Source organism: Homarus americanus, unplaced genomic scaffold (assembly GCF_018991925.1).
Source record: "Homarus americanus isolate GMGI-L3 unplaced genomic scaffold, GMGI_Hamer_2.0 scaffold48016, whole genome shotgun sequence".
NCBI classification, from domain to species: Eukaryota; Metazoa; Arthropoda; class Malacostraca; order Decapoda; family Nephropidae; genus Homarus; species Homarus americanus.
The window spans coordinates 1,315,129-1,341,148 of NW_024755055.1; the positions used below are offsets into that span (position 1 = coordinate 1,315,129).

At 44.4% G+C, this 26,020-nt stretch overlaps 1 protein-coding gene across 9 annotated transcripts in view; it reads left to right on the top strand.

Annotated features, from left to right (window-relative positions):
• LOC121856162 (ecotropic viral integration site 5 ortholog-like) overlaps positions 1-26,020 on the top strand; it is a 92,395-nt gene that overhangs the window by 52,914 nt on the left and 13,461 nt on the right. For 7 of the 9 annotated variants that reach the window (XM_042351487.1, XM_042351488.1, XM_042351481.1 and 4 more), the window contains 4 exons: positions 23,885-23,987; positions 24,489-24,644; positions 25,244-25,372; positions 25,736-25,906. In XM_042351487.1, coding sequence (XP_042207421.1) covers positions 23,885-23,987; positions 24,489-24,644; positions 25,244-25,372; positions 25,736-25,906 — 559 coding nt within the window. Of the gene's footprint in view, positions 1-2,484; positions 2,880-19,771; positions 20,427-23,884; positions 23,988-24,488; positions 24,645-25,243; positions 25,373-25,735; positions 25,907-26,020 lie in introns of those variants that run through there. The other 2 variants (XM_042351485.1, XM_042351482.1) reach the window with 2 other exon arrangements.

The following is a 26,020-nucleotide window of genomic DNA, read 5'->3' on the forward strand; positions in this document are numbered from 1 at the left end:
TGTCTCGGAGTTACTGTGAATTATGTTATCTGGTGCTGAGCTGTGGTGGTGGTGTGTAGTGAAGATGGTGTGGTGGTGGTGTGTAGTGAAGATGGTGTGGTGGTGGTGTGTAGTGAAGATGGTGTGGTGGTGGTGTATAGTGAAGATGGTGTGGTGGTGGTGTGTAGTGAAGATGGGGTGTGGTGAGGTGGTGTGTAGTGAAAGATGGTATGGTGGTGGTGTATAGTGAAAGATGGTGTGGTGGTGGTGTGTAGTGAAGATGGTGTGAATGGTGATTAAAACTGTGAAGATGGTGAAATGTGGCGTTGGCTATAATGATGATAATGATTTAGAATAATGATTGAAATATCTGTCTTTATCTCGTGGTCTTTAAACTATGAGGATACTAGGCTATGGATACCCATAATCCGTATCTTATCGTAAGGCAAGATAAAAATAATATGTGTTACTTGTACGACACACCTACACTCCTCTATCCCTCCCCACCCCACCTACCTCCCCACAGCTACTACCCCCACAGCTTCTACCCCACCTCCTCACCCCTGTACACACACACCTTCTACCCCTTCACCTTCTACCCCTTCCCCACCTTCTACCCCTTCCCCTACCCCATCACCTTCTACCCCCCCACCTTCTGCCCCCACCTCCCCACCTTCTACCCTCCCTAGCTTACCTGTCTACCTCCCCCCCTCCCCCCGTCCCCCCCACACGATATGTTATCACCTCCGAGACACATTAGGGGGTGAGATGGGAGGTGGTGGGGGTCGTGGGGGGGGGGATGAAGGCAGGGACTAAACACTACTAGAATCATCAAAACGACCCGGAAATAGTGTTACTGACATGTTAAACCGGGTTGTGAAGTGGATTTGACCTACTTTCTCTACCTTGTACGTCTGTCATTGTTCATTTGGTTCTAATGCTCGTATGATTTTCTCAACCAATATGCCATAAGGACTCGTATTTAAATTGAGTTAAAAAAAAATCTTAGGGGAAAAATTTGATGGTAAATTACGATAGTTTGTGCTGTGGTTTTTGTTATTGAGGTGATTTATGGGTGTGGTTTTTGTTATTGAGGTGATTTATGGGTGTGGCTTTTGTTATTGAGGTGATTTATGGGTGTGGCTTTTGTTATTGAGGTGATTTATGGGTGTGGTTTTTGTTATTGAGGTGATTTATGGGTGTGGCTTTTGTTATTGATGTGATTTATGGGTGTGGCTTTTGTTATTGAGGTGATTTAACATTGTAGCTTTTGTTAATCAAGTAATTTAACACTATAGCTTCTGTTAACCAAGGAAACACAATCTCTTCGTCGCATTTAGGAAGACAATTTAACATAGAGACTTTTGTTAATTACGTTCGAGGTTATGAATTTTAACATTGTTAGTATAGGTGTGTGGTGAGTGGATGTCAGGTCACCTTACTTATCATGTTATCATCTTATCACGTCTCTACTGATAGCTTATCATGCCTCCAGCAGTGATGTACGGAAGCTGTTGAGACAAAGTTGAAATTATATTGAGAACTGTAGATTATTTTGAGTATAGGTAGAATGATTTTGGCATGATAGAATGTAGTCTGATGGTGCTATTAGAATGATAAATAGAATGATAACTAGAATGATAGCTTGTAGATAAGGAAGGTGATGTATTTGTCGTTTATATCACCAATGGCAACTCCTGGGTGTGTGTGTGTGTGTGTGTGTGTGTGTGTGTGTGTGTGTGTGTGTGTGTGTCGTGTTGTTATGGTTCAGTTTGGGTCTAGTTAGTAATGGGCATGTAGTCGTGTTTCTTACTCAGTCGTGTGAATTGTAACTCTTTCTGGTTGCTGTTCGTATCAGCCTTAAAGAACTAGTAGAGTGTTGTGTATAAAAAACAATAGAAAAATAGTGAAAATTGGGTTTAGTTTTGCTAATTTATTTCTTGGTTTAAAAAAAATAGAAAAATAGTGAAAATTGGGTTTAGTTTTGCTAATTTATTTCTTGGTTTAAAAAAAATAGAAAAATAGTGAAAATTGGGTTTAGTTTTGCTAATTTATTTCTTGGTTTAAAAACAATAGAAAAATAGTGAAAATTGGGTTTAGTTTTGCTAATTTATTTCTTGGTTTAAAAAAAATAGAAAAATAGTGAAAATTGGGGTTAGTTTTGTTATTTTATTTCTTGGTGATTTTGTAACGTCATTTCCATTGATTTTAACACATTCAGTAACAGTAATTTACATTGAATATTTACTCAATGACCTTTTAGCGTTACAGACAGACAGACTACGTGATGTTTTTAAACCCGTTGTTCAGTAGAGCGAAGAATAACTTAGACAATCGGATACAATTCAATGTTTGTTTTTTTTCTCTTAATGTTTTGTGTCGAAATGTTTAAATAATGATCAAATTTATCGTGGATATTGTAATTGCGTCTTAGACTTTGCATTATATGTCACTAAGAATATACATATTTGATACATAGAGCTATCTGTGTTGTTAAAAGTATACATAGTTAATACGTATCGGACACATAAAAAAAAAACTCCTCTCTCTAGTGACCAACAAATATGCCAAACCGATACAACTAACTCTTGACGTCTAGAGCAAAAAAGAAAACTTGGTGAAGTCGTGTCTTGTCTGTGTGTAGTCGACCGTCCCAAGTTAACCGTAAGCGACCGTCCCAAGTTTACCGTTGGCGACCGTCCCAAGATAACTAACCGTTACACTTCGTTTTGTTACCTGGAGATGAAGTCATTCGGGTCGACGTACTTGGGTAAGGTTCGCAAGAGGCTGTCCATCACGGGAGGGGCAGATGGGGACACCGATCCTCTCTTTGACAATTTCACCCTGGGGGATTTCGTCGGCTTGGCCAGGCACAGTAGACTTATCCCCAAGAAGCACAGGTGTGTATGGTGTATGGGAGGGCGTTAAAATACACTCAGGTCCATATATGTATAGGTGTATGGTGTATGGGAGGGCGTTAAAATACACTCACTTTCATAGATGTATTGGAGACAGGTGTGTATACTGTATGATGTATTGAAACACTTAAAAAATACAATCAACTCCATTAAATGTATTCATAAATATATACAATACTTATTTAGATATAAAATACAGGTGTAGTGATTCCCACCAGGTGATCGACATAAGTGTGTGTGTGTGTGTGGACAGGTGAGTGAGGTAATTGTTTTGGTCAGGTAGGTTTGTGGAGAGAGAGAGAGAGAGAGAGAGAGAGAGAGAGAGAGAGAGAGAGAGAGAGAGAGAGAGAGAGAGAGAGAGAGAGAGAGAGAGAGAGAGAGAGAGAGAGAGAGAGAGAGAGAGAGAGAGAGAGAGAGAGAGAGAGAGAGACCTTATCTTGAGTGATAGCGGCGACAAGTGTACTATGAAAGGTCCTTATCGTAGTATCACCTGTGTACTTTCTCAGATGTATGTAGGTAGTGTTCTTGTGTGTGTGTCTTGTATGAGTGGTGGTGGGGAAATAATAATAATAATAGTAATAATAATAATAATAATAATCTACTTAAGTTTACCCTCACAAGTTTTCTATGAGTCAAGGAACATATTTCAGGGGTGACTATGTTAACCTCCCAAGGGGCTAAGGTTATGTCAGTATTTCCTTCTGCTTCACATACGACATTGAAGCCGACCTTGTAAATGTTGGTGTGAGAGGGAAGGATGGAGGAGTGGGATGGGAGAGGGTGGAGAAGTGGGAAGGATGAGAGAGAGGAGACTGAAGGAGAGGAGAGGAGGAACAGGGAAGAGGAGAAAGGTTGGTAAAGGGAGAGGGAAGGATAGAAGGAAGATGGAAGAGAGAGAGAGACGAAGGAACGAATGAGAAGAAAGAGGGATAAATGAGATGATGATAAAAGGAATAAACAAGAGAGACCGAAAAGGCGAAGAAACGAAAAGAAAGGGGATGGGAATGAAGGAAACAGGAAAGGGGGAACAGGAGGAGGAAGAATAAACGAGGCAGAAAGAGAAACGGTGACTGGCAGATTACGACACGGAGATAATCGATATGGGGGTGTGTTAGGAGGGGAAAAGGAGAAGAAGGAGGAGGAGGAGAAAGGGGAGAAAGGCAAGAGGTGATAAGAGGAGGAAGGACTCAATGACGACTGCAGATAGAGAAGTTATGAAGGGAGAGAGGAGGAGGAGGGAGGGAAGGAAGACTGGAGGGGAGGGAGGGTGAGGAGCAGAGGAGAGGGTAGGTAAAGGGAGAGGATGAATTCACACAAAGAGAGGCAAATTGGGAAGTGTGTGTGTGTGTGTGTGTGTGTGTGTCCCTTCTACTTTACCCTCCTCTTCCTCCTTCTTCCTCCCCTGCTTCCTCCCCTCTCTTCCCCTTCCTCCCCTCTCTTCCTCCTTCCTCCCCTCTCTCCCCTCTCTTCCTCCTTCTCTTCCCTATATTATCACTCACCTCTCACCATCACTCTTCCCACCATTCATATCTCGTCACGCCTCCCTCACCCTCCCTCACCCCCCCTCCTCACACCCCCCTCCCTCCCCGCCCTCACTTCATTACTTCCTCTTTGTTATGTCAACAGCCGCCAGCTCTCCACACTCCCTCCTCACCCACTTCCTACCACCCACAATTCCTCCCCTGCCACGCCCCCTCCCCATCTTACCTTCCCTCCCCATCCACCACACTTCCTCCCCATCCCACCCACACCACCCACACTTCCTCCCCACACATTTCCTCCCCACCACCCTCTCCCTCCCCACCACCCTCCTTCCTTCCCACCCCCATTAGAACTGGGGCCCATTAGATCTGGGGTCATTAGAAGTGGAATTCATTAGAACTAGGGCCCATTAGACCTGGGGCCCATTAGAAGTGGAACCCATTAGAACTGGGGCCCATTAGAACTAGGGCCCATTAGATCTGGGGCCCATTAGGACAGGGCCCATTTGACCATTCCCACTCACCACAACTCATCACCAACTTTCTCTCATGAAAAAACTAAACTAAACTTTCTGGAGAAAATTTTAAAAAGTTTTTCACTATTTTTTTTTCATTATATTTTCTCCCTTGACCCAAAGTTTGTGTAGTTTTGGGTCATGGAAGGTATTTGGAGATTAAATTTACCTCAGAAGTATTTGGTATAATGGTTTGGCGTTTGTTTAATTTATTCATTTGTTTGTTTATAGAAATTTTTTGTTTATTTTCGTATATAAGAATTTATTTTTATTTTTCCTGTATTTTTGTTATATTTTTATTTTTATTTTCATGTATTTTATATATTTTATTTGTGTATTTTATGTACTTATTTATCAATTAATTTGTATATTTACTTAACCTAATGACTTCACAACAGGTAAATTAATTATCACAACTTTTACAACAATTTTTAAATCACCACAACATCAGAAAATAATCACAACTTTTAGACAGAAACGAGATTTTAAATTTTCCGACAGAGTTGCCAGATTATTTTTTCGAAAGTTTTGCTCTGAAGTGAAAGAAAGTGAGAGAGTGGCAGTTCTGTTCCTGTGGGTGGGAAGGGAAGGAAGGGAAAGGGGTGTGGGTAAGGTAAGGGAAGGGGGAGGAGGTTATGAGGGGTCTAAGGGGAGGGAAGGTAGGAGGAGGGGTGTGGAAGGGGGAGAGAGGAAGGGAACAAGTGCTGGGATAGTCTAAACGGTGTGGGTGTGGGCGGAGGTGTGGGTGTGTAGGCGGGGGTGTGGGTGTGTGTAGGCGGGGGTGGGGTGGTTTTGGGATTGTGGGGAGAGGGACTAAGGAAGGAGGAAGAGAAAGAAAAAGAGAATAAAAGACGGGAGGAAGAAGAAGGAAACAGGAGGAAAACAACTAATAAAGGAAGGAAGAAGAGACGGAACCAGGAGGAGGAGGAAGAGGAGGAGGAGGAAGAGGAGGAGGGAGGAGAAGCTGCCGAGGAGGAGGTCCAGGTGTTGTGTGTGAGGGGAGGGAGGGAGGGGGGCAGAGGGGGAAGAGAAGGGGGGGGAAGGGGGGAGAGGGAGGGGAGAGGAGGGAGGGAAGGGGGAGAGGGGAGGGAGGGGGGAGGTAAAGTGTGTACCAGCTAAGAACATTATATTGTTTTATTCATGACCTGAGAACGTTTACAACCTGCATACTCAACACACCTGTCTACCTTGTCCTTGCCTCCCCAACCACACCACTCCCATACCTGCTACACCACACCTACACCTGTTAGACCACACTATACCGAACCATACCTACACCTGTCCACCTACCACACCTGCTACACGTACTTATACCACACTACACCTGCTACACCACACCTACACCTGTTACACCACACTATACCTAACCTTACCTACACCTGTCCACCTACCACACCTGCTACACGTACTTATACCACACCACACCTGCTACACCACACCTACACCTGTTAGACCACACTATACCTAACCATACCTACACCTGTCCACCTACCACACCTGCTACACGTACTTATACCACACTACACCTGCTACACCACATCACCACTTGAAACTACCATCTACCATGACTTAACCTGAGACGACCCCTACATGATAGTGGTGGTAGAGGTCGTGGTAGTATGGTAGGGGTCGTGGAAGTCGTATAGTAGAGAACTAGAGGTCGTGGAGGTCGTCTTTAATAACAGTACCCCCCCTCGACGGTAGGAACCCTAGAGTCGTACACCCCCCTCCCCTCCCCCCCACCTTCGCTATCTGAGAGGAGGGGAGAAATAACAGTGTTGTTTTATTGTGGTTACTGTTGATGTTATAGTGGGGGGAGAGGGGGTGTGGATAGATGGAGAGGGGTGTGGGTGGATGTGCATAGGTAAATGGGGAAGGGAGATGTGTGGGTGAATGGTGAGGGGGTTTTGTGTGGGCGTGTGGGTTGGGGGGGGGTTAAAATAGATGAATACAGTAATAATTAACCAATCATCACTAATTTACAGGTACCACGTATAATAAACTGTGTAAAAGAGCTTGTAAATTGTGAACAAAATATGTAAATAACCAAGATTTTAATATTTTGTTTTTTCTTTTATTTACAGGTGAGTGAACTTGATGGTGTATGGTGAGGTATGGTGAGATGTGTAGTGAGTATAAAGCCTAATAGCCAAATATGGTGACGTTTGGGTGGTTCCTGTATGGTGAGTATAGACAATAGTGTTTATATAGTGTATTATGTAAAGTGACGTTGATGGTGTATAATTTATGGTGACTGGTGTATAGTGTATGGTAAGTTCCTTGTGTATCATGTATGGTGTGTGTGTGTATGGTGACTTGTATGTAAGACGTATTAACACACACACACACACACACACACACACACACACACACACACACACACACACACACACACACACACACACAACGTTATCTCTGGCTGTGACGTGTGACAGTTATGGATAGGTCACGTCACTCACGTCTCTCGTCACGCCTGATAGTAACAACGGTCAGGGTTTTACTGTCTGTCTGTCTGTCTGTCTGTCTGTCTCACTCCTTGTCTGTCTGTCTGTCTGTCTGTCTGTCTGTCTGTCTGTCTGTCTGTCACTCCTTGTCTGTCTGTCTGTCTGTCACTCCTTGTCTGTCTGTCTGTCTGTCACTCCTTGTCTGTGTCTGTCTGTCACTCCTTGTCTGTCTGTCTGTCTGTCACTCCTTGTCTGTGTATTGTAGCTCCGTGTCATGTTGGTTCACGTGAAGATTAGACACCTCTAGTTTATTTCACCTGTTGATTAAAACACCGGAATGGTAATTGGTGGGGTTAGGTTAAGTTAACTTGAATAATTACTAACTAACTACCTACCTGACTAACTACCAACTAACTAACTAACTAACTAACGGGACATAACATTTGCTCTCCGAACCAATTGGCCTGAAATGCCTTCCCCTAATAAAGGCAGAACATCACAGCCTCATCATATCTGGCGGCGTCTGGCAACCTGTTCCTGGGTGGGTCACTGTTCAGTCATTTTTTGCGGGTTTCTTACTTTCGCGAATGTTTATATAGGGCGAATTTTTCCCTGTATTAATTTAACAGATCGCATGGCATTGTCGGTGTGTGGGTTTGAGTGTACGTGTGTTGGTTTTGTTTTAAGGGTGATGAGAATCGTGTATTTGGTTATTATACAGTGTGGCAGTGAATGAAATAATCACAGTAGTTTTGTCACTGTTGTTCATAAGCATAAGTCATGTCTACATCACGTTCAAAGACAGGAGGCAACCCGCATGTGGATATAAACGTGAAATAACTGATAAAAAAAAAAAACCACCACTTTCTCATTCCAATTTTAAGGGATGACTCATCTAAAAAAATCACACAAATTTATCACAAAACTCATTATTAATCCCGATCGAAAACAAAAGATAAAATGAATGATACACTTGGTAATTTTAAGTGTTTTTTTAGACTTAAGTGTCAAGGGTGTGAGTGTAAGATTGTGTTAGCGACCAGGACGAAGTGTTTTGGAAAGTGTTTGAAACGAGAGAGAGAGTCAGGAGGATCTGGTTTGACGTCTACACTACCAACACCAACCAGCCAGCTCTCATGTCGACTCCAGCTGGTTTGCTAGTTGAGGCTAGTGAGTGGTGGTGTCTAGTGCGTCCTTCCCGTTAGTTATCCACCTATTCTACTAGCTAAGGGCTCTCCACGGGGTGATTAATAGCTATAACGAGTTGGAGAGGCTAGTGGGTAGTGTTCCTTGTGCGTCCATACCACTTCCTGGAACTGTAGTGAATGTGTGTGTTGTAACTAGCATTCTGACATTGCTATTACTAGATTGAAAAAATATAGAAAAATAGCCATATATGCTAGTTTATATAGTTTACTAGTGTTTTAATACGTTTTTTTAAATCAAATAGGAAAGAAATGTTATCTCCTATTTGAAAAAAGAGAAAAATAGTGCGTTGTGCTATTAGTGAGATTTTTATAAGTTCCGTGGGTGATGTGAATTAAAATAACAAACAAATACTATAATCAGTTTGGAAAGTTGTGAATTTGTAAAGTTACAATTGAATGAAGTGAATATTAATAGCAACTAGCAGTGTTACTCTGGGAAAATAATATACCGTGCGTGTGTATGTGTGTGATGCTAGTGATGCTATTGATATTTAGAAATATATATTGTGAAATTAATAGCAGAAAAATAGGAAACTAGGGCTATTTTTTTCGTAATTTTGAACGCTGTAATATTTCATGTGTTGAATATTGATATGTTTTGAGTGTATTGTGAATACTAAGTTGTTTATTGTTGTTGTTGCTGCTGTTGTTGTTGTTGTTGTTGTTGTTGTTGTTGTTGTTGTTGTTGTTGTTGTTGTTGTTGTTGTTGTTGTTGTTGTTGTTGTTGTTGTTGTTATTTATTTATTGTTGCTGTTGTTGTTGTTGTTGTTGCTGTTGTTGTTGTTGTTGTTGTTGTTGTAGGATAATTGGGGTACGTTTCCTAATTGGTCTTCGTTTTAATAGGCCTCAATAGGCTCCAGTGCCAATGGGGCCCCCAAGTCTTAATAGCCCCACCCCCCCAAGTCTTAATAGGCCCCCAAGTCTTAATAGGCCCCTAGTCCTGATGGGCCCACCAGTTCTAATAGATGCCAGTCTTTATGGGCCCCAGTTGTAATAGGCCCCTAACCTAACCTATCACGATAAGGGGCCTAATAAGATGGGGTCTATTTTTGTATGTTGAAGTAATGTTGAATGTTTGTGTACATTAGTGAGAGTGAATGTTTAGACACACACACACACACACACACACACACACACGCACACGGCTGTCTGACATTTACCTGCCGCCGGAAATGTCAGATCAACATTCCCTCCGACGCAAATGTTATTGTTGTGATTGTTATTTATCCGTTATTGTTATTGCATCATTGTCCATTGTCGTTATTGCGTAATTATTGAGCATTATTACTTGGTATCTTGTGATTTGTAATATTTTTTTGTGATCTGCGGTAGTGTTATTGCAATATGTCTTGACTGTTATAACTTGTGATTTACTGAGGCAGTAATCATGACCCCTAACTATGCTAAGGGTATCGTAATCATGACCCCTAACTATGCTAAGGCTATCGTAATCATGACCTGTAAATCCTGCTAAGACTATCGTAAACATGACCCCTAAATATGCGAAGGCTATCGTAATCATGACTTCCAACCCTGCTAGCGTAAGGCTATCGTATCCTAACCCTTTAGCTAAAATGCAAATGATTAAAGATGTGGCTATTGTTATGACTCTGGGAGCAGTTTGTGTTATTGTGTGTGAAGTGTTATTGTGTTCTGTGTACGTATTGTTACTGTTATAGTGGTGATGTTATGGTTATTGTGTGTGTGTGTGTGTGTGTGTGTGTGTGTGTGTGTGTGTGTGTGTGTGTGTGTGTGTGTCTCATTTCTCCATCCCTCTCTTCATCTCTTTCAATTGGAGGAGTGGTGGTGATGGAGAGGGAGCAGTGAGTGGTAGTATGGTGGTGGAGAAGGGGTGGTAAGTGATGATAGTGGAGTGGTGGTGATGGAGAGGGAGCAGTGAGTGGTAGTATGGTGGTGGAGAAGGGGTGGTAAGTGATGATAGTGGAGTGGTGGTGGTGGAGTGGGAGTGGAGAGGGCAGTGAGAGGTGTGACGTGAACAATGTAGTGAAGGTGTTCGGTAGACAGCCTTAAGCCACACCCCTTAGCGCCTCCAAACCACGCCCACCAATGTCTTTTGTCAGCCAAACCACCAGCGTTATTTTGTGGGTGTCTGGGAGGGGGAGGGGGGTGGCTGGAGGGGAGTATGAGAGTAGAATGCTTGAAGGGAGAGAGGGAGAGAGAGACAGGTAATGAGGGGGCAGGTGTTGGGAGGTGGGGGATTAAGACAGATGGCTGAAGTGGCAGAGAGACAAATGGTTGGAGAGAGAGGAATGGAGGTGGAGAGAGGAATGGAAAAGAGAGAGAAGGAGAAATATGATAAAAAAGTGAAAAAACCAGACCACAGAAGATGGGAGAGGAGAGAGAGAGAGAGAGAATGGGGTGAATGATCTCTCAACATTACCTGACAGACTTTCTCCTTCTGCATATTCTCCCTCTCCTGTCCCATCCTTGTCAAAACCCTCCTTGCTTCAGCCTCTCCCATCTCCTCCTTAGATGGGCCATAAGGACTACCCTGCTTCATAGAGTCAGGCAGAGACCCATGCCACACTCGTCTCTGTGGGCTTCATGTGTGTGTGTGTGTGTGTGTGTGTGTGTGTGTGTGTGTGTGTGTGTGTGTGTGTGTGTGTGTGTGTGTGTGTGTGTGTGTGTGTGTGTGTGTGTGTGTGTGTGTGTGTGTGTGTGTGTGTGTGTGTGTGTGTGTGTGTGTGTGTGTGTGTGTGTGTGTGTGTGTGTGTGTGTGTGTGTGTGTGTGTGTGTGTGTGTGTGTGTGTGTGTGTGTGTGTGTGTGTGTGTGTGTGTGTGTGTGTGTGTGTGTGTGTGTGTGTGTGTGTGTGTGTGTGTGTGTGTGTGTGTGTGTGTGTGTGTGTGTGTGTGTGTGTGTGTGTGTGTGTGTGTGTGTGTGTGTGTGTGTGTGTGTGTGTGTGTGTGTGTGTGTGTGTGTGTGTGTGTGTGTGTGTGTGTGTGTGTGTGTGTCCTCAGGGACTCAGTGATGTATATCTTTAGTGGGCTTGGGGAGGAGGGAGGGACAAATGGGGACAAATGTATATATGTGTACGTATATATGTATGTGTGAATATGTGTACATCAGGTAGACACAGGTAAGGAAGTCCCACACCTGTACCAATTATTGTTCCGTGTTGCAATGGCCACCTTATCGAGCCTGCGTTCGTCTGTGTGTCTGTCTCCTTATATAAACACACAGCATCTCTTCACAGCTTCTAAATAAAGGAACATCCTGACGATCACTTCTATTGTCTTAAGTGGAACATATCCTCTTGAGCGTCCTTGTAACTCGCCAATGTTTCCTCCGGTGACTTAGGTGAAAAACTAGGTCTGGGCTGACTGTGGTTTGTAGGGTAAATTGTTCTGTTGAGAGAGAGAGAAAGAGAGAGAGAGAGAGTTAACGTATGGTAGAAATTAATGTTATGGTGTCAGAATTACACTGTGACTCTACCTTAATCAATTAGGAGACAAAATTAACACTGAGACTCTACCTTGGATAAGTTAAACAGATTCACCAACATAATAGAACTCTCAGAGAATTAATAGACCCAAGGAAGTGTGTTTAACTCTCACCCAAAACAACCTTGGCGGTGTAATCAGGAAAAACCGGGTGGGGGTGAACAAAATACAGGTAGCTAGCGTCCAGGTGTTGTGGATGAGTGGGTAAGAGACTGTATGGGCGTCCTGTTGTACCTTAGTTTGATACGATCGTGGATAAGGAACATAAGAATGGAGGAAACTGCAGTGGGCCTATTGACTCATACTGGGCAGTCCCGTTTACACCCAACCCCTATCGCTCATTTATCCATCTATGTTTGAAGCTGTCTAGCGTATTAGAGTTAATGATGATGTTTGGTAACTTGTTCCAGTCATCCATTTCTCTATTTCCATACTAATATTTACCTATCTCGCTCCTGGTTGGATAGTTTGAGCATACCTTTGTTTAGCCCTGACTTCCATTTATACACCTCTACCATATCGCCCCCTCACTCTACGTCTCACGAGGGAGTGCAAATTAAGATTGGTGGAACTCGTTTTTTTCCCTGTGATCAGAAGAACTTGTCCTCGTAGATGTGTTAATTGTACATCTGTCCCACATCTGTCTATTATTAATTATACACCTGCCTCACACCTGTATAGTATTAATGGCTCAGGTGTGTCATTGACGTTTAGTTTCCATCATGACTATAATTTTTTCTTAATTTTCCTCCTTTGCTTATTATTATCATTAGAATTTCCCAAGAGTAATGTTTATTTGTTCAGTGTTTTTGTTGATTATATATAAAATTTACATTATTTTCCACCAATTATCGAACGAAGGAGTTATTCTATCCTTCACTCCTTCAAAGACATCCTACCTGGCCCACCTGTGTTGTCCTTGGCGGTGTTATGAATGGGCGGCCAGGTGAGACAAGGACGTGGGTCAGTGAAGGAAGTGAGAGGTCTTAGTGGCGTGTGTGTGAGAGAGGATTTAACGGGTTGTAAGTGTGTATAAGACCGGATTTAGTGTGTTGTAAAAGTGTGTATGTGTGTGAGGGCGGTGACCTGTCGAGAATTCTCTTCTCATTGGTGCCTGGAGGCCTCGCGCGCCCGCACACACACACTAAACGGCGCCACAATGTTTATCTCAAGCTGTGAACTAATCCTATATTAGAAACCTTTATAAACTCGAATTTTCCTAGCGTGAATAAACCTTAATTATTTACGTATTTTTCCAGAACCAAATTGTAGACTTCGCTCCTGAATCAAGTAGGCGTGACTGAACCGGTACATCGTGTCACTGGGAATATATAGAAGCGAGAAAACAAAAGACGATCACAAGTATAAGGAAGATGATTGTTTTGTTTTTTTACGAGCTCATCTTATTTCATCTATACTTTTGCTTGTGTTGTGGTGTTAAGCGTTCGTACTTACCGGATTTATATTCAGGTAAAAATTAAATAAAGTGGAGGAGATAAGTAGAATGAGTTTATAAGTGAGAGAAGGAGACGTAATGGTAAAGTGATTTAAGTAGACGGAGTAAGGGAGGGAGAAAACACCTGCCTGACGATGGGCTAATGGTAGGGGCGCCTCCTTTTCACACATTCCACTCACCTCTCAAACTGATGACGTGGTCCGCATACCTCCATCTCTTCTTCCTCCTCTTCTGCTTCTTCCTCTTCTCCTCCTATTCTTCTTCGACCTCCTTCCCTTCTTGCTCCAGTTGATATCCTCCTCCTCCTCCTCCTCATACTAATGTTGCTAATGTTGCAAGAGACACGTCTACTGATGTTGCCATTACTATTTTCACGTTGCGACGACAGCAAACGTGTGTGGAAGCAGGTCAGGGCAATGTATGTATGTATGTATGTATGCATGTGTATAATTATGTTCGGTGTGTGTATGTTTGTATCCATGTGTGTATATGTATGTATCAGCTTGGGTGAGATTCGGGTGGGGTTGGTTGAGGTTAGACGGGGTGGGGCAGTGAGGTTGGGCCTAGGAGGGTGAGGTTAGGTGGGGTGGGGTAGTGAGGGAGACAATTCCTAGTGAGGTTGGGCCTAGGAGGGTGAGGTTGGGCTGGGAGGAGCCAGGGAGGTGTGGGTGGCAGGAGTGGCTGACTAGCTGGCCGGGTGAGTCAGCGTTAGGAAGGTGTAGGAGGAAGTGGTGGGTATGTCAGGCTACTTACACTACCCCACGACCCACTCCACTACCCCACGACCCACTCCACTACCCCACGACCCACTCCACTACCCCACGACCCACTCCACTACCCCACGACCCACTCCACTACCCCACGACCCACTCCACTACTCCTCATTTGACCCACTCACCACCCCACGACCCACTCCCACCACCCCACGACCACTCAATCACCCCACGACCCACTCCACTACCCACGACCCACTCACCACTCCCCACGACCCACCACTACCCTTGCTGACCCACTCCACGACTCCACTCCACTACCTCCCACGAACCACTCCACTCACCCCACGACCCACTCCCCACTACCCCACGACCCACTCCCACTACTCCCACGAGACCTCACACTCCACCCACTCACCAAACATTCACACACTCACCACCACTAAGACACTACACACCTCAACATACCTACACACCCAACACACTCACACACACTCAAGACACAATTAAACATACTGGCACACGATTGCTACCAAGTCTATTTTAATCAACTGGCCACCAGGTTCACCTGCCAGATAGACTGGGAAGCCACAGAGAGAGAGAGAGAGAGAGAGAGAGAGAGAGCTTATCAACGAGGTTAAGCCAGACAGCTGGAGTTGTCTATCACCGCAAAGTGGTGTATGGTGTTGGGGGGTGGTAGGTAGGTACAGAGGATAGGACCAAATGGCATGAGAGAGAGAGAGAGAGAGAGAGAGAGAGAGAGAGAGAGAGAGAGAGAGGACCCATGTCGTGATGTAGAGACAGACAGACAGACAGACAGACAGACATAATGGGGACTCTAGACAGTGGCAGAATAAACAAAACAAAAAAAACGACAAGTGGTTAAGTCACAAACGGACGGGCGGGCGAGCATGTGTGGGCGTACGGGCGTGTGGGCGGCAGAAGGATCCCCTCAACACAGACAGCAACACGTAACCTGAGTAGGATGGGTGAAGGAGGCACTGAAGGATTTTATGGACGCCAGTAGATCCTTACCACACGTAGGATCGGATTCTCTTTAATTATAGGGAGTTTTATGCCTCGGGTCCTGGAGAGGGGGAGAGGGGGGGGGGTGATGATAGGTGCGGTACAGTCTCTAGAATTTCAACGCCACATTACTTGGATTTCAACGCCACATTAATTACAGAGTCCATTTTTTATCGTAGGTTAGGTAAGGTAAGGTTATGGTTTGGTTAGGTTAGGTTATGGTTAGGTTATGGTTAGGTTATGGCTAGGTTAGGTTAGGTTATGGTTAGGCTACGAGTAAATTTACCCTTACGAATATTTGAGAATCCATCTTGGTAGCTAAAAGTGATCCAGTTAGGAGCTTCGTCTACCTCCAGTTACGAGAGAGAGAGAGAGAGAGAGAGAGAGAGAGAGAGAGAGAGAGAGAGAGAGACCTGTGGCGACGAGGAGAACCTTACACCTCGACAATTGTGAAGGAGGACCTCGGAGGGGGCTCTCAACCTTAAGATGGAGGTGCTGGAGGACAAGTGGTCTGACCCTCACACACACAGGCTAGTTTTCTACGTCTGAGCTTAACTGTGGCCCCTGGGAGGAAAATTTAGCTTTATATCACCAGTTAGGAGGAAAATTTCGCTTTATATCACCAGTTAAGAGGACAATTTAGCTTGAATCACCAGTTAGAAGGACAATTAACCTTTACATCACCAATTACGAGAAAAATTTACCTTGGGACATTTTTCGGTGAGGCGGAGAGAAAGGGAGACATGGTGAGTAGTGTGTCTTAGATCACCATATACGGAAGTGGTGTTACCTGTGTGGTGATACCTGCCAGTACCCTCTAGTCCAGCCAGGTGAAAGTGTGGCGATAATGAGAGGGAGAGGAGTGTGTGTAGGTGATGTGAACCTAACCTAACCTAACCTTACCTGACCTGACCTAACCTTACCAGACCTGACCTTACCTTACCTGACTTTACCTGACCTGACCTGACCTTACCCACCCCACCAAGAACTCTGCATATACCTTCTTCTTGTACATAGAATATACATGTAAAGATACACTGGTATGTATGTACTGTATGTATGTATGTATGTATGTATGTATGTATGTATGTATGTATGTATGTATATTTTGCTACGTATCTCGTCGGTAAGTGGAGTATGTTTTCGAAGCATCTCCTTATCACTAAGTATTGTATGCATCAGCAGGCGTCTGTATGTATATTTGTTCACTTGTCTGGGGGATAAGTTGCCTGGGTGGGAGGGAGGGAGGGTGGGTGGAGTGGTTTTAAAGGGGCGTAGGAGCTTCCATAACCCATGCCTACAGTATATGCTCGTAACCCATGTTCATACTCACACCCATGCCCCATCGCTACCCATCACCACCCTGTACACCCACACACAGGCCCCTACCCACAATACCCACAACTACACATCCACTCCTCCTTCCTCTCGTGGGTATTATTTCACTCTTCCTTGACTGGGCATTGCCAGACCTAAGTGCCACGTGTGATTTATTACGTAAACAAAGGTGTGGGTTGTTAATAGCGGGGTTTGGCGTCGTAGGCGTGGTGCGACGTAAACAACATTGACCTTTAATAGACATGAGAGAGAGAGAGAGAGAGAGAGAGAGAGTAATTATTCGTGATTCATTTTTTTTTATTGTTCCCTTAACTCTGTGTGTGTGTGTGTGTGTGTGTGTGTGTGTGTGTGTGTGTGTGTGTGTGTGTGTGTGTGTGTGTGTGTGTGTGTGTGTGTGTGTGTGTGTGTGTGTGTGTGTGTGTGTGTGTCACAGTAAGACTCTCGGTGGTCAGGGTACAGCCTCAGGAGTCTTAACTACACTTAAACAGTATTTTGGAGCCATCATATATTAACCTCTGCTTAGGGGGGGGGGGTGAAGCTGGGTCAGGGAGCATTAAGGACCTCCTCTTCTTCTTCCTCTTTTTACCTCTTCTTCATCCTCCCTTCTCCTTATTCCTACTTTTTTCTCCTCTTCCTTCCTTCCTTACCCTCTCCCTCCCTTGAACAACAACAGAGGGGAGAGGTTGGTATAGGTTGTGGCGAGGGAGGAAGGATGTTGACGTGAGATAAACCGAACTTGAGATAAACTGAACTTGAGATAAACCGAACTTGAGATAAACTGAACTTGAGATAAACCGAACTTGAGATAAACTGAGCTTGAGATAAACCGAACTTGAGATAAACTGAACTTGAGATAAACCGAACTTGAGATAAAACCGAAGTTGTAAGATTCTTCCCTTAACTATTTTGCGTGTGTGCGTTTGCGTGTGTTCGTTAGTGTGCGTGTGTCCTGACGTTTAGTGATGCTGTGACCCCCATTGTTAGTTTATCTTCTGTTATTTTCAATTATCGAAAAACTATTGTAGTCAACAGAATGAATCCGTGTATCTGTTATCAGTGGCCAGTATTTTCCTCCTGGCTAACCTAACCTAACCACTCCTATATACCTGTACCTGTCCTATATACTGTACCTATCTATCTACTGTACCTATCTATCTACTGTATCTATCTATCTACTGTATCTATCGTATAGGTGTAGACAGCCATAGTATGTGATTGGTGAGTTTAGATTGGGAGTTACGGATTTTTTTACGAGTTCTGATTGGTTGATGGTTTTAAGTCACAGCCTATAAGTAAACAAGACTGGGATGACGTCACGGGTCTAAGTGTTTCCTGAGTGGCTGTTATTGCCAAGACATAGCCTATCAACTTGCAAGGCCATGTTGATGTCACAAGGTTAAGTGCATCGTGATTGGCTGTCGGTTTCCCAAGACAGCTTATCAACATGCATTGTTGCGTTGACGTCACAAGTGAGTGCATTGCGATTGGCTCTCGGTTTAAACCCCCTAACCTATCACCGAGGAGGAGTGTGTTGACGTCACGGTGGTCCTCAAAAATCTAACCAATGAGCATCCAGGGTTGTGTTTCGTCATAGCTACCTGAGGTGATCGTCCGTCACTCTTACCTGAGCATCCGGCACTCAACAGGTTCCACTCGAGGGCGTCACACTCAAGGAGGAGAACACTACTAGTGGACACTCAAGTATGGTGGAGTTACATCACTCTAGTACAACAAGGAACTATTGATGTCCGTAGGTGAGGAGAGGAGAGGTGAGGTGAGGTGAGGTGAGGTGAGGTGAGGTGAGGTAAGACGTGTAGAGGTGTGTAGGCGAGGTTGTTCAGCCTACACTCTGGTCTTCGTGTTCCACATAACCCTCCTACCCCCACGCCCTCACCCCGCACGCCCACGCCCATGTAGGTGAAAGTGCACGGGAGTCTAAAGGAGCTGTGATTGGTGGAGGGAAGGATGGAGGAGAAGGGAGAGGAAGATGTGGAGGGAGGGAAGGACGTTTCAGGGAGGGTAAGTGGAGGGAAGGTATTTTGGCCACGTGGAGGGATAAACACACACACACACACACACACACACACGCACGCACACACACACACACACACACTATCAACAGGCGGTAGTACTGGAGGGAGGGACGGAGGAGGGAGGAGGGTCAGGGTGAGGGAAGGGACGGGGGCAGGAGGGAGGTAGCCTGTACAGTATGAACATCAAATGCTTCAGTCTTGCTGTGATTCACCGTCCATTTCTGTCTGCCTGTAGGGGGTGGGTAGTGGTGGTGGGGGTGTGGTAGGGTGGTGGGTGGGTAGGGTGTGGTATGGTGGTAGATGTGGTATGAGACAGACCCCTTCACCACACCACTAATACGTGAGAGGTGTGTGTGTGTGTGTGTGTGTGTGTGTGTGTGCGTGTGTGTGTGTGTGTGTGTGTGACCGTACTTGCTGGGATTATTGTGTAACTTAACTCCCACACTCACGAACCACCTCTCTTCATCACTCCCTTCCTCCCTCCCCTCATCACCCCCTTCCCCTTATCCTGGTTACTCTCCAAAGTCCTGGCTCTAGTCAGAGGCCTGACTGACTTCTATACCGGAATTGGAGACAAATATTGAAGTTAGATGAAATTGTACGTATTAATTGGGAATGTGTAGGTGTAGTGAGGGAGGGAGGGGGAGAGAAAGGGGGGGAGAGAGTTAGGGGAGATAGAGAGAGGGAGGAGTCGAGGTCTGGTTTGTGTCCACCTGTAGGAGTTCCTGATTGGTTGCACTGTGCCAGCTGATTATGACGTCATCTTGCCCCATTTGCGATTGGTTGTAGTGTGCCAGCTGATTATGACGTCATCTTACCCCATTTGCGATTGGTTGTAGTGTGCCACCTGATTATGACGTCATCTTACCCCATTTGCGATTGGTTGTAGTGTGCCACCTGATTATGACGTCATCTTACCCCATTTCTGATTGGCTGCACAATAGCGTCACGGAATCTTTTATATTGATCGAAGTTTAAATCATAGAGGACGATGGCTTAGCAGGACGATGGTTTAATAGGATGATGGTTTAAGGATGAGGATGATGAGATAAACCTTCATCCTCTTAGGGTTTAACCAAGTCGTTGAAGAAGTCTCTATTTTAATTTTTTATCTAAGTGGCCGAACGCTTATTATCGTTTACGAGCACCACGGTTCATTGCTCTGTTTACATTATTGTTTCCTTTTATTGAAGTAGTTTCAGGTGGTGCACGTGAGAAACTCTAGGTGAAGCGTCATTGTTGATACTAGAGGTGTAGTGTTGTAGTGTACTTGAGAAGAGGGTAAGAAGGAGCGCTGCCATTGGCCGGTTGGTGAAGGAAGTAAGGCTCAGTGAGACTTTGGCAGCAGCTGGTGATGCCCGTCTTCCGGCTCACCTCCGCTAGTGACCACCACCGCCTCCTGCTGGACCTTACTGCTCCTGCCGTCACCACACTCCTCGCCCCGCCACACATGCCCCTTCTGGATCTCCACGTCGTTGGATCCTGACGCCCATTCATGGTGGTGCTGCTGGGGGCCTCACCCACCAGGAGGCGGCCGAGACATCCTGCAGGAGTAGGATGGACACTAACAACAGCGACGATGACGACGCCTTTGGTATGTTTGGGGGCTATGCGTCGCGTCCCCGAGCTCAAAGGTCCCTCTCCCAGGTGGTGGTGTCAGGCGCCCACGACTTCTTCAGCCAAGCTGTTGCCGCCGCCTCCTCCTCCCCCGCCGCCCATGGAACTACCCAGAACACTTACTTGAGCGCCCCAACTGGTCATGTGCGGCGCAAGAGCGGGGAGGACAGACCCAGGGCCAGCGGGGAACGACGCAGGAGTCTGATAGCTGAGGTCCTCGTGTGGGGCAAGAACTGGTGCGGTTCTCACTGTCTCCCCCCGGCCCAGGGCTCCCACACCTGTTCTACTTGCCCCCACACCTGTCCATGATCCCAAACACATGTACCTGCTTCCAATAACACACACACACACACCTGAAAAATGCCCCATCCCTGCTATACATGACTCCACACCTGTCTCCAAACCTACACACATCTCCATACCTTTCATAGTCGAGTCATATATGTGTGGGATCCCTGGACCACATTTCTAGATCTATATTAACTATAATCCAATATAATCGACTATACTTATCTTCTCCCTGGTAACCTATAGTGTCTAGAACTATAATCGCGTTAGGTTTTGTTATAGGAGTTCTGTTGAGGTCATACAGAAAATAAACGAATCTTTCTTCTCACTCATGTTACTCCTTTCTCTACCCTCCTCCACCCACATCCTGTAACCACTCTTTCACCCCTCCACCTTCTGCCATCCTTCCACCTTCTATCTCCATCCCCCACTCTGTCGCCTCCCCTCCCCACTGTCGTCGCCTCATACCCCTCCCCCCACTCGTCGCCTCATACCCCTTCCCCCCACTCGTCAACTTCAAAACGATAACTTATGACTTTAGGACGATCATATGTAAACAAACCCCTCCTCTCCTTCCCCCTCCTCAGTGATACACATTCCCATTACGACAAGAGGCATTATAATATACGACCCTTTGAGTCTAATAATCCAATAAAAATGATACTTGAGAATAATGTATAACACCTTAAAATATATTATACTAGTTTGGTGAATAATAATGTGTGAGGCTAGAAAGTGATGATGACTGGTGGTAATAGTGATGATGATGATGATGACAGTGGTGATTGTGATAGTATTGATGATGGTGATAATAGTGGTGTGAACGTATCTAGTTAAGGTAGTGTCTCAGTGTTAATTTTGTCTCCTAACTGGTGGTGCTAAGTGAACGTATCTAGTTAAGGTAGTGTCTCAGTGTTAATTTTGTCTCCTAACTGGTGGTGCTAAGTGAACGTATCTAGTTAAGGTAGAGTCTCAGTGTTAATTTTTCCGCCAGTTTTAGGTCTGGGTGTTTAGTTAATATTCTTACATCATAACTAACGAGCCATGACCTTAACTACCTTGACCTCGGTTCTCAATGCTTCTTATAATAAAATTCTCCCATAACTGACTAACTTAAGATGACAAGGAAAATGCCATCGATATTCCACTACGTTTTGGCATTCCCGGTAAGGAAGAGGGAGAGAGAGGGGAGGAGGAGGAGGAGGAGGAAGAAGAAGAAGAAGAAGAAGAAGAAGAAGAAGAGGTTAGTTAGTATGCAGTGCCATGCGTTATCAACATTGTCATGCACCTCAAGTTTTGGGGAGACATGATTTGTATGTATGTATGTGTATGTATGTAAGTAAGTATGCATGTGTGTGTGTGTGTATGTATGTATGCAGCATCATCCTCGCCTCACAAGTGAGCGGACCCGGGTTCGATCCCCAGACAGGGTGAAACTATGGGTAAGTTTCTTTACGCCATTTGCCTCTGTCTACCCAGTAGTAATTGGGGACCTGGATGTTAATCGATTTGTGGATCGTGTTCCGGGGTAATGGTTAGCCAGTGCAGTTGGCGAGTTGTCCGGTCTTCTCGGACTATTCCTTGACACTGGGTCATGCAACTCGTTAACTCAGGGTGTGGTTGTTGTATTGGCGACAGCTTTTACACCTTAAACAAATTCACGCCTAGGTGGCCCTTGGGCCGGCCATCCTCGATTTCGAGGGGCTTCCATTATTATGTATATATATGTATATGACCTATAATACGAATTGACCTTGATATGACCTCACTATAACATGACCTTGATATATCGATTTGACATGAGTTGATATATGAATTTTAACCTGATATTATGTAGTGACATGACTTATTGATAAACATTTATAACCAGTGTTGATATATGACCTCAGCTTGACCTTACATGACCCGAGGTTGACCTAAGATTCCTGGAATAAGGTCACGCTGTCTGGGGAAGGTCACGACTCGTAAATATGCACTAGACCTCGCCGCTCTGGGAGGTATTGTGGCCTCCTGTGTCTCGCCCGGCCTCCACTATTACCTCCCGTCTACACCATTACCTCCCGTCTTGGCCTGTACCTCCACCATTACTTCCTGTCCACCATCACTTCCTGTCTCCACCACTACCCCCTGTCTCCACCACTACCCCCTGACGCCATTCGAGTATAATCTTTCTGTAAATTAAAACTCAAGAATATTTCTCACCTCTGATTTGATAAAATAAAATAAAATTATCCCTTTCTTTCTTTATTTTGTTTTGTTTATGGTCTGTATATGATAGTAATCGGTAGTTAAAATAAGAACTGGGACAAGGCACCGGCGTAATAGCGTCACGAGCGTGGTAAAATAGCCCTTATTTGCACCGGTAATAGAGCTCCTAATTTCCTGTGTGTAATAATGCTAGGTAATGGTTTTTGGGTCGTGGTGAGTATTTAATTACGAGTATTAACGAATCGTAAGTATTAGAACCATTGACAAAATATACCCATAGCTTATAACGTCATTTACTTGCCTCTAACTACTATATAACTAAGGTATTTAGGGTCATAACAAGGTATATAATTACGGTAATGGATCGCCAATTAAAAATAATGAAAGATACAATTCCATGATACGAAAAAATGTTAAATAACAACGATATTTTAGTACCGTGGGCGAGCATAGAACGGTCATATTGGACGGTGAATTATAAGCCCTCCCAATTGACGCCTTTTGCCCCTTTTACGTGAATATTTACCCGAATATCCTTGTTGTCGTGGCTATTTTGAAGTTGTTGGCTATTTTGAAGTGTCCATGGCCATAAATGTAACCAAAAACATCGATAGAAAACCATTGTTACTTGGGATTTATTCATACAGTAGTTACCAGTTATTGGGATTTCTTAGGATTTCTTCATAGTTACCAGTTATTGAAGGAGCAATACAGTACTGTACTTTTTCCTGTGGTGGGCTCGGCTGATGCTGTAATTTCATGTAGTCTTTAGCTCAGGGAATTACAGATGGATGAATTACAAAACCCAGTCTCTGTAATGTTGCCTGTACTGTATGTCTGTATCCACTTGATGTTAGGTTACAGTACAGCCTTTAAGTTACAGATACAGTATAAATCATTCACAATTACACAGGTAGGTTACAGTTTAAGGAACGTACTATGATGCTAACACCTTTTGCAATCCACTGTATTTTTACTGTAATTACGATTTTGTATTAAGTGTTGGATTTTGAGTAACCTGTACCTAACCTAACTTAACTTGACCTCATCCCCCAATTAGTGTTAGGTTAGTGCTAGGGTGATTAATCGTCAGGTGAAATAAGCCAGGTTAGATTAGATTAGGGTGATTAATCTTCAGGTGATCTCTCTCGTATATATTGCATAACAGTTGACTAATAGATGGGTTACTCTTCCACAGGTTGATCGAGACGGATTCCAAGTCGCTCAACTCTCTCTCCACACAGTCGGTGGGGTCAGCTACAGGTGCTGGCCATTCTCGCAAGTCATCGGACACCTCACAGGTATACATACGTCACGTCGACACCCGGAAGAGATTTTGTTGCGGTGTAAAATGTAGAGAATTGATATTTTTTTGAAGTTCTGTTTTATGAATGTATTCAGTCTCCAAGCACCTCCCTACCCAGTCTCCAAGCAGCATCTTCCTCCCTACCCAGTCTCCAAGCACCTTCCTCCCTACCCAGTCTCCAAGCACCCTCCTCCTCCTACCCAGTCTCCAAGGACCTTCCTCCCTACCCAATCTACAAGCACCTTCCCCCCCTACCCAGTCTCCAAGTGCCTTCCCCCTGTACCCAGTCTCCAGGCACCTCCCCCTACCAAGTCTCCAAATACCCTTCTTCCCCACATCTCCTCCTACCCAGTCTCCAAACACCCTCCTCCCTACCTCCCTTCCCCCTACCAATTCTCCCAGCACCCTCCTCCCTCCCTCTCTGTCACCACCATCATTACAGACTACAGTCAATCTAGCCATGAGAAAATGATACTGACATACGACCCACCAACAGATCTCAGTGGCTTCAGGAGGCTCAAGCGGCTCCTCGGGCGGGGGCTCGACTGGGGGATCGCAGCTACAGGATCCAGAGGAGGATCTTTGGGGCCTGTGGGGACGTCTGGTCAACGACTGGGAAACATGGAACAAGAAGAAGAGTTTGCAGCTCAAGGTAAGACGATACTTTATCCTCTGTAGCGTGTTGTTCTTATGCCTCACACAATGGAACCTATTTGAAAGGGCTATGTGGAGAGGAAAGTCCATTATATCGAGGGTCCGTTAGATGTGAAACTTCCCACCTAACGGATTATATGCAGAGAGAAGTCCGTTATAAAGAGGTTTCACTATAAAACGTTGCACTTATCACTTATCAGATAGCTGGTGAAATTGAATCTTTAATGATAACGTGAGAATTATAGCTATCATAAACATTAGTTAATAAAAACCACTATCTTGTCGGATCTTAGTTGAAACTTAAAAATTATCATAAGCATTAGAGTGAGCTTATCAAAAGTACTTTAACTTCAAAAACCATGAAGTTACAGAATGAGAAAATTAACGTTTTCTTTTTTGACCTCATATTAAACCTTCACTACAGGGACACCATTTAATATTTTATTTGCCTAACTCCAGACAATTTTACTCAGCACAGAGGACCCCATACAGGTGTTAATAGACTATCGTAAACATTGTGTAAGTTAGCCAAGAATATCTCCGTTATGTCATTACGTAGCCAATCAGACATCCTCTGATACTTTTCATCACTTGCAGGAGTTGGTGCGGAAGGGTATCCCCCACCATTTCCGAGGGATCACTTGGCAGCTACTCTGCTCTGCTCACAACTCTCCGGAGAAGGGAAAATACGCAGAATACCTCAGAACAACATCAGCTTGCGAGAAGGTGAGGAGAGGGGATGATGAGGAGGGTGAGAAGGTGAGATGGGATGGTGAGGAGAGTGAGGTGATGTGATAGGATGGTGATGAGCCCGAGAAGATGAGGTGATGAGATGGTAATGAGTCCAGTTAGATTACATGTCAGACTTTCCATGTTTATTCCATTTTATTTTATTGTTATGAAGAATTTTAAAAGAGTTAAGAATTTTAATAACACATCTAAGTTAAGGACACTGGAATGCAAATGCTAAGAGAGAGGAATTTTTGGGGGCATTACAGTATTAGAAAAGTAATAAAAACAATAATGACAGTAAAATAGTTGTGATGGGAGGTATTGGATGGTAAAATACTAATTAGATTTGTTTTTCAGGTTATTCGTAGGGACATCGCTCGCACTTACCCCGAGCATGACTTTTTCAAGGAGAAGGATGGTCTGGGACAAGAGAGTCTGTTTAACGTAATGAAAGCTTACTCGCTCCATGACAGAGAAGTTGGTTATTGCCAAGGGTCTGCGTTCATTGTTGGTCTCCTGTTGATGCAGGTAAAGTGACACTCCTACTTGTGTTTTGGGTCATATTTTGCCATACTGTACTTGTTTTTATGCCATATATATTCATACTTGTATGTTTTGCCATGTTTTGCCATACCTGCACTT